The sequence below is a fragment of the Penicillium concentricum genome, assembly GCF_028827145.1.
Source record: "Penicillium concentricum strain IBT 3081 chromosome Unknown utg000006l_segment0_segment0, whole genome shotgun sequence".
NCBI classification, from domain to species: Eukaryota; Fungi; Ascomycota; class Eurotiomycetes; order Eurotiales; family Aspergillaceae; genus Penicillium; species Penicillium concentricum.
In genome coordinates, this window is record NW_026622759.1 from 3,423,018 (window position 1) to 3,432,195 (window position 9,178).

Consider the following 9,178-nt stretch of genomic DNA (forward strand, 5'->3'; position numbering starts at 1 on the left):
GCATCTGTCCGTTTCTTTTGGTGGGTTGGCAGTTTCAGATCAGATACCGTGACGATTTTTAAGTGAGAAAATATCTTTTACCAATTTCTTTTGTTTTGCTCTGCGCATGTATGTATACGAAGTTATGATTCCACATAGTGGGCAGAGGCTTGTTATAGTCCAGAGATCCCTTGTTTTCGACTTGGATTTGTGCATATTAGTGACCCCAGATGTCGATAGAATACCTCGTTCTGTATGTACATAGCCTGTGTATTATCTGCATACACCATGGGGTTTCCGTCACTTCCACTACTTCCACCTAGTTCTCACTTTCTCCGACCTTTCAATTGTGTCTATGTTTTATTTCACTTTATTTCAATTTCTAGTCCCCGACCATTTTCGAGTCACCCTAGTCAATCAATTAATCCCGATCAAGTCGGCTTACAATCTTTATTGACATGGTAATATAAAAACCCATTCGCCAGGCCACTTAAAAAGCGACAGTCGCACTGAGCCTCGACTAGGTTGGTGTAATATTGTAAGTTACAGGCAAGGACCAAGTTGAATAGAGCATACTACCTAACTCACAGGCACCATGTATTCCCAAAATAGTGGAGTCCTGGGAAAATGGAAAAGATAACCAAAAAAAGATGTGCATCATCCGTGAATCGAACACGGGCCTCGTCGATGGCAACGACGAATTCTACCACTAGACCAATGATGCTGGAGGAAACAGGTGAATCAGATGGCTGATTGGCTGTTAATATCTGGAGGTCCTCAGTTTGACATCTGAAGGCAATGTGAAGATTATAGTCAGATTTGGTATGGCCATCTATCCCGATCTACATCACTTTGATTTGTTTGACACCTGATAGACATTGAACATTGAATTGTAGAAAATGGTAATCATTGGTTCAACTGCAAGTTTCTATGTATCGTACAGGACCAAGTTGATCCAGCCCTTTACTTCATTCAATCTCCTCGATGCGCGGACGTCCAGCATTTTCCCCTGCCATGGGATCAATCTGTAGACCGGCGATCCTGTCGCCCAGTCCAAATTGTGGGTTGAAGGCATCTTGACCGTCATGGGCACCAATGCCCCACATCAAAGACTTCTCCGACCAAGCCTCCAAACTTTCAATCAAAGCACGCAGATTTCCACGAGTGAGCCCGTCCTCCTCGCTACCCTCGACAAAGCGGAGCGTCCGTAGCATAGCAGGGATGTTGCCAATGGTCGACTGTACCTGCATGCTGGAGCCGTATGGAGCGGCAAAGGTGGAAGACGAGTCATCCAAAAGCGAAAAGCCGAACCCGATGTCCTGGTTTCCGCGTGTCTCCCGCGCTGCCTCAAGAGCTTTGAGAATGTCGAATATGAGGATAATGCTCGCTCGGCGGAGGATGGCACTCTCCGGTTCCCTCTCGAGAGTCAAGGTAGCAAGGGCGAGCTCGACGGCGGAAGAAATAATGGCGGGGCCAAGGCCGAGGATGTTGACATTGATGGCCGATCCAAGAATGGAGATTGCCGATGCCCGGATGCGAAGATCATCAGGGGCATCATCTGCGGATGCACCGGCAGCCCATGCAGCGACAACGTTTGTGGCGTACTCTGATTGCTCTGGGGACTCGTCGTCCGGATGGAGATCTGAGAGGTCGAGTTCTGATGCAGCTTTAGCTACTCTAGATGAGATGGACCAGCCTTCAGGCATGTTCGGTTCTTTTTCCTTGCGCTGCGCCCGCTCCCGTTCCCGTCTCTCCTTGGCAAGTTGCTTCTTGCGGGTTTCCTGTGCATGGTGCTTCTTGCCACGTCGTCCGGCGACGGAAATGATGGTCTCACCAAGAATTTTGGCCGTCTCACCAGCCAGTGCGTCTCCCAGTTCCTGCACTGTTCGCAACAGAGCCTCACCAATCCTGAGTCTTGCGTCCAATGCTCGTCGTTCGCCTCTGTCTGCATACTCTTCAACCAAGGTTTTAATAACGGTACGTGGGTGACGTGATGCCAGTGTACCAACTATCTTGATTGCGCCGAGGTATGCATATTCCTCGTTGGCAGCGGTCTTAGACGTGTCGGTGATGAGCGACAGCAGGAGTGTGAGGGTTGACCCCACATCAATAACAGGTGATGAGTTCATGATAAGTTTGGAAATCAGGGATAGGCCCTCGGCCTGCACGGGTGGTAGATCTGAGTTGAGATTCGCAAGTGCTTGACGATGCGTGTCAAGATCCAAAACATGAGCCGGTGCAGCCTTGACTGTGGTTTCGTCTGCAGCGGCAAGGTGAATCTCTAGCAACATAGACGAAGTCGTTGCTGGTTTGGAAAGGGTAGAAGGTAGTAAGGGAATTAGCTGATCGAGATCCTTTTTAAGAGATTCAAGGAGAGGCTGAATTTCAGCAGTCGGGGAGAAGTCGGCGGATGCAAGAAGTGTAGACATCAAACTGAAGGCTGTTGAAATGGACTCAGAGGAGTCGTTGACCGATTGCTCCGCGTCTTTGTCCTCCGTTTCCACAATATTGGCTAAAGATGACAGGGACACCTTGCTATTTACTTTGCCTTGAGTCGCCGTTTGTTGGGCGCTCAGTCTATGTAGCTCCCCATCAATGACTTGCTTGATGAGCTCTAAAACTCGGAGCGGGCGTCGAGTCAGCGCTTCTTTGAAGTTTTCAAGCAGCTTCTCTGCAACCTTGGCACTAACAAGCTTCTGAATGATGTTGTCACTTTCACCAACAGGACCTCCGGTCAGTGTGTTGCGAGGGAGTACAGAACCCTGGGGTTGCACTAGCCAGTTTTCACTGACATAAAGGAAGATATCGCCGGTCCGTTCCTCGCTGCTAGGATCTGAGCCAATGAGGCTGACGAAAAGTTCTGCGCGTGCTTGGAGGGAATCGATCAGTCGCATCAGATTTGAATGCTCGTTCTTTCCCTCACTCCGCTTCTGCAACTTGATTCCAGCGTCGGAATCTTTATGGTATGTCCACGTCGCGCCGCCGTCCCAAAGAAGGTTATCAACCAGCTTTTTGAGGGGTTGAGCTCCAACAGAGATACCAAAATACGTTTGGAGCAAGGGCAGGACCTTTTCATGTAATTTCGTCTGCTCTTCCTCCTTGGAGAAACAGAGCAAGCCCCACAATGGAAGAAGAATCGGATACACGATTCGTTTCACGAGACCCGGGTTTGGATGCTGCAGTGTCAGACACCTCAGTCTATTTAGAGCCACGTCCACTGTGGCACTATCCACCAAGACATTGGATGCGGGACGGGATTCCCTCGGGTGTGGCATAGAGCCTTCGATATCGGTGAAGCGACTGATCCATCGCTTCGATTTAGGATCGAGGTTCGCGGTAAGTGCGTTGAATATCGGCTCCACAAAGATGGAGTGACCAACAGTACCAGGAGCACCATAAGCACGTTTCCCCAAAATCCCATTACCGACGACGTATGATGCGGTTTTCCTTAGATCTGGATCATCGCCGTCTATTAATGCTAGCAGTTGGGGGGCAATTGTTTCAAAATAGACAGTTGGGTCAACATCCGATGGCACAGAAGAAAGGAGTCGTGAGATCTGCATGATGGCCTGGACAGTCAAACGAGGGCCATTTGATTGGTCTTGTGCCTCCTGACCTAGCGATGGGGAAAACTGAGATGCAATGAACATGATGGTTTGCGCTACGCCGCCGGGTCGTAGCGGAACGTGCGAGATCTGGCTGGAAATTGTTGACTTGAACCATGGTGTAGTATCCGACTGCAGAAATGCGGACATTGTAGGCAGCAAGACCGTGGTTGGGGTACTTTAGGCTGTTAATATTACCTAGAGATAGCAATGGAGACGGGAACATACTCATCAATTAGCTTAGCCAACGCTTTCTGATATGTGTTTCGGTAACACGATTCCGTAGTATTTGGATTGAAAGCCAGATCAGATATGCCACTGATTATGTCACTCAATATACGACCACGAATGATCGTCTGAAGGCTTGGTCTCGGGTCGAAGAGAATGTCAACTAAAACGTCGATTATGCGACGCAAAAGAGGCTCGTCGTGCGGCACACAGCTAGCAACTACTTGAGCCTGCTTTGCAATAACACCGGCAGGCAAAACTGAGATTACCCGCTGCTGCAGTGGGATCCCAACGCCCGATGATAGCGAAGGATATATCCCTTCCAGGGAAATCAGGTCCAGCAACGCATGTAGCATCCGACGGCGCTTGGCATCTTCTGATGGCGAGTCTGCAGCCTCATCAAATGATTGAATGGATTCATGTTGGTCCTCAGGCAAAACAAAGGATTTGTGGAGACTGGTCAAGATATCCAAAGCCTCATTGATTACCCTTGGTCTAGCGGCATCATCACCAGCACCGTCATTTTCCCCCGAGGTTTGACTGAGGATGTGCAGCAAAGATTTACCTTGGGTCTTCTGTATTTCCTCTTGAAGACAGTCAGCACCAGAGACCTAATTGTAGATAAACATCTCGAATGTGCATACCTCGGTCGAGGACTGGGGCCAGAAAGTTCTTAGCAATGCCAAAAGCTTCGCGAATTTGATTTGGACTCCCCATCATAGATACTTGTAAAATCCTATCATGCCAAATCCATGACAATTAAGGTATTCGCCTCATCGACATTGGCCAGTTCCAAAAAGTGAATCACCGTGATTAGAACAATTGCGGTCTTGGCGTTCGTAACTGGTTATGTAATCATGAGCAATCAAGATGTCACGTGAAGATAATCACGTGGTAGTCGCGTTAGTCTCGTGGCCCGTCGCGCTTACCCGCATTGAGGTAGTCGCGTCAACGCAGCATGTTGTTGTTGTCACCAACTTCGTCTACTCTATCCAATACCCATTCACATTCTTTCAACGGACAATTTAAACCGTCGTGGCCAGTTTCTCAGTCACCCCGAATCTTGCTTGTTTTTACGACGTTCATTGGACCCAATTTCTGTTCAGACGTGCCGGAGTCCCGCCGCGACCGTTACCTGAGTGTGGAGCCACTCGAGTCTCTTGCCTTCCGAGGCACATATGTACAGATCAACCCTTTCGAATCTCCATTTCGTCTGCTGCCTTAAATGGCGAACCGTCACATATGTCTTGCCCTCGGGCGATTTGTATCGTTTCGGTGCAGAAGGTATTGGAGCTAAGCCCTAAGCCCTTTCCGGTTCAATGTCCTCACAGACACAGTTTCGCGGATCGCGCATGCCGGATCATACGATTAGCTGAAACAGACTGTGATGGTCCGATTAAGCGAAAGAGATTCGAATTAGCCAGAGCCTTCGGGCACAAAAGACGGTTTACTATGCGTTATCCAAACGGAGACCGCGTCGGTTTGCCAATGCTGGACGCTGCATGCCGGTCACAAACGGATGGTCAACCTATGCCTCGGATATCAGTTCAGCGAGAAGAGAACGCAGGTGAAGCATGTCGGGTACTTCGGTATCAGATGTCACCTTTAGGAGCAACCACGACAGCGCGACCAGATGGCGATTGAATGCGACATTCAAGTCTCGAATAGCCTAGGGCATCAAATGACTTGGTTCAGAGATTTGTTGCCTAGAATACAGCAGTATCCTTACACACAGTCATAGTGTCAGCATATCCAAAGGATCCACTCGTCGGAATCAACTTCCTCTCCCTGAAAATTGCCCAGGCATTTTCACAGTTGAAATTGTCACGAGGTTCTTTGGTTATGCTGCCCTATGATTCTTCGATGTTGGTCTCAGGAGCACATCGGAGATTGCGAACTGTTGGCACGTTCCGGATGGCGACAAATTTCCCCAAGCCATTCGGTGTTTTTCGGACTTATTTGCCTGTATTCTCTCGTCAATTCTGCTCGCATCAACTGTCTGTTCCTGCACATGTTTCCTAGTCCAGGATCCCTGGGGATCTTGCCCCTGCGTTCCACCTTCTTGGGTTATGTTATTCCTACGCCCCACAGGCGGCTAGGCACCTCGTGTCACGGCACCCGCCACCGATACGACTTCGTCAGAAGATCCCGACCGACCGTGTTAACCATCTCTTCGCAAAGTAGTTTGTGAATAGATTGATGGGCGCCGACTTCAACAATGACTTCCATCATTGTTCCTTCCCTCGGGAAGAAGGAAGCGATTTTTCTGGATGTTCTTTGTCCGCTTCACAAATGCCCTCCTGGACGATCCTCGGGTCAACCGGGGGAGGAAACAAAAACCTGTCCCAAAGGGTACTGTACCACACACAGGAGACTCGGCTTCATGCTCATGCGACGGTATCAGTGAAACAATGGCGAGTTGACTGGAATTGCGGAGATGGATGGCTCTTAAGCAGATTCGGTTGAGATTACTGTGCCTTGGCCAAGTTTAAAGTTTGGCTTGTCTTGTTGAAGGTTGTGTGGGCTTTTGTGGGTTCGTGGGCTCTGTTCATCGGTTGTCGTCTGCTCCCAGACATTCCTCAACTCCTGTTTGCGCCTGAATTTGATGCTCGTCCTCTTATATCTCGATCGATCGCAATTGTTCTGGTCGGAGAAACGTACGGTTTCTATTGTTCGAACGCTTTGACTTATCAGCCCATTCCTAGTCGGCATGGGGCCGATGTCCTTGGTCGGTTCTAACGTGTATGCTTCATGCAGTGGGTGTTGTGGGACCTCTCTCGAGTGAGGATCAAAGCTTTGGCTTGTCTACGATGCCCATCTGCTGCTATGCGTTCCTGGCCGAGGCTCGTCCCTATTGTCTGACTGGGGTGAACTGAAAAGCGACGAACGAGAAATCCGGCGATCTCTGAACCGCCAAGGAACTATTGTACTGTCATTGGGAGCTGGACGTTGTGTCAATGATGATTCTTTACATGGGAGCAGAATGTTTTGGCCAGGCGATGGTTGGTGGACTGCCGTTTCTACTACCTTGGTGGTAGAAACGGCCACTTTTTTTTCTTATAAGTGCCCCCGAAAAGCCCCAAACTCTCTATTCCAAGATGATGCTAACTACCTAGATGTGCAGATTCTGATGTTTGAGTGGATACGGAAGATCCAAAGGAAATTGGAGACATGAACCCACATTGCAAGCTAGGTACAGAATAGATTCATGCACAATGCATAATGTACATTATACATCCATACCCATGTAGGGACGTCATATAAGTCACATCTTCTCACCGCCTGCCCTTACTCATAGGGCGGTGATACATAATATGGCAGAAAGGATTACCTCATCCCCCTCTTTGTCAGCCCCTCAGCCCACTTGCCCCGCGCAGAACAGCAAGGAATGTTCCCGTGGCTCCGATAATTTTTTTGCGATAAGAATTTCTTGCTTCAATACCCGTGGACGTTCTTCCCTCTTTGCCTCTTTACATACCTCCCTTCGAACTTTACATTCTTTCTTAATTTTCCACATATCCTACACAATGGTCAACAAAGCCGATAATGATGCCCTTGAGGCCCAGTTCGAGTCGCAATTCCAAAAGCCTGGTGATCTTGTGGAGCGTGATGAGGACACCGGCGCGATGTCAATAGACTCACTTTGCATGAACTGCCATGAGCAAGGGTTCGTTTCTAATCAATTCTTATATCTTGCACATTCGCTAACTTTCCCTTTAGAGTCACGCGCTTGCTTTTGCTCCGAGTCCCCTACTTCAGAGACATCATTCTGGAGAGTTTCGAATGTGAACATTGCTTCCTCAAAAACAACTCGATCAAATCGGCCGGCCAGATCCAGGAGCGTGGAACAGTTTACACTTTAAGGGTCGAGAATGAGGAGGATCTCCAGGTATCTATCTCCAGCTATGAACCTTTTTCTCTTGCTCAAGCTAATTGGATCTTTTAGCGCCAAGTCATCCGCAGCGATGTTTCAGGTTTCAAGCTGACTACTAAGCTCGGCAATGAGATCGAAGTTCCCAAGGGAACCGGCCAGCTGACCAATGTGGAAGGCAGTACGTGAAACCCACCAATGCACTAAAGATCGATTCCAAGCTGCTAACCTTCTTATTTCCAGTGGTTCAACTCATTCATGAAAGTCTGTCAGGAGAGCAAGATCTCCGTAAGGAGCAAGCTCCTGAACTTTACAAATCCCTTGTGCCTATCATCGACAGTCTTGAGAAGATCCTGAAACGCGAGGACGCTTTCCCCTTCAACATCTCCCTCGATGACCTCACTGGAAATTCATGGATTGCGCCCAACGGCACTGATCGTGGCAACAAGTACACGCGCCGCGAATACCCGCGTACCCACGAACAGAACGAGGAGCTGGGAATTTCCGCAGACGCAAACGCTGTCAACCAAGAGGACACAGCTCAGTTCGATGCCGGAGACCCAGATGATCTCGATATCGTTGATGGCCAGGTCTATTCCATTCCTGCCGAGTGCCCCGGTTGTAATAAGGAAGCCGAGGTCAACATTAAGAAAGTCAACATTCCTTACTTTAAGGAAGTTCTGCTGTTTGGCACGAACTGTGGACACTGCGGCTACAAATCGTCTGCAATTAAGACCGGTGGCGAAGTGCCCAAGAAAGGCAAGCGTATCACTCTCCAGGTGAATAACGAGGTTGATCTCTCGCGCGATATTCTCAAGAGTGACTCAGCAGGACTTTACAGTCCCGAGCTCGACCTAGATGTTCAGCCAGGAACGCTCGGTGGTCGTTTCACCACGGTTGAAGGATTGCTAGTTGAGATCAGGGATCAGTTGAAGGGTGCCATTTTCGATGTTGACGATTCCGCACACTCCGGAGGCGACAGCATGGTCTCTTCTGATAAGGATAAGTGGCAAAGATTCTTCAATCGCCTCGACCAGGCCATCAGCGGCGAGCTCAAGTTCACTATCACATTGCAAGACCCGATGGCTTCCTCTTACGTCCAAGATCTTTGCAGCCCAGCTATCGACCACCAGATCACTACCGAGGACTACACTCGCTCTGCCGAGGAGGAAGATGATCTTGGTCTGACTGACATGAAGACCGAGGGCTATGAGGAGGCCGAGGCCGAGACTGAGGCCACTCAGAAGGAGTAATGGAAGGATTTATGATGTATACCCATTTCATGAAAGTCGGGATGATCTGATTCTTTTGGGGTTCTTGCATAACGGCGTCTGTGATATTTTTCTGCGGGGGTCATTTGAATATTCTGTCATAAGGGGGCATATAGGGATGAAGTCATAAAAGTTGTTGTGTCTAATATATTGTGCATTGCTTAATAGTAAAACAGTTCACAGGGCAGTTCACAGGGGAGGGGTACTGCGAAGGCCACGTCAAA

The 9,178-nt window shown here is 49.0% G+C and overlaps 2 protein-coding genes across 2 annotated transcripts; one reads left to right on the plus strand and one right to left on the minus strand.

Moving 5' to 3' along the window:
- Positions 1–947: 947 nt before the first annotated feature.
- N7517_011532 (RTP1/Tango6 family protein) lies at positions 948–4,532 on the minus strand (the record flags this gene model as incomplete). Its single annotated transcript, XM_056729255.1, has 3 exons — positions 948–3,762; positions 3,813–4,398; positions 4,457–4,532. 3 exons carry the CDS (start codon positions 4,530–4,532, stop codon positions 948–950), a joined length of 3,477 nt encoding a protein of 1,158 aa, XP_056575070.1.
- A 2,807-nt stretch (positions 4,533–7,339) lies between these two features.
- zpr1 (zinc finger-containing protein ZPR1) lies at positions 7,340–8,936 on the plus strand (the record flags this gene model as incomplete). Its single annotated transcript, XM_056729256.1, has 4 exons — positions 7,340–7,479; positions 7,533–7,701; positions 7,759–7,864; positions 7,927–8,936. The coding sequence occupies 4 exons, from the start codon at positions 7,340–7,342 to the stop codon at positions 8,934–8,936; spliced, it is 1,425 nt and encodes a 474-aa protein (XP_056575071.1).
- Between the last annotated feature and the right edge of the window lie 242 nt (positions 8,937–9,178).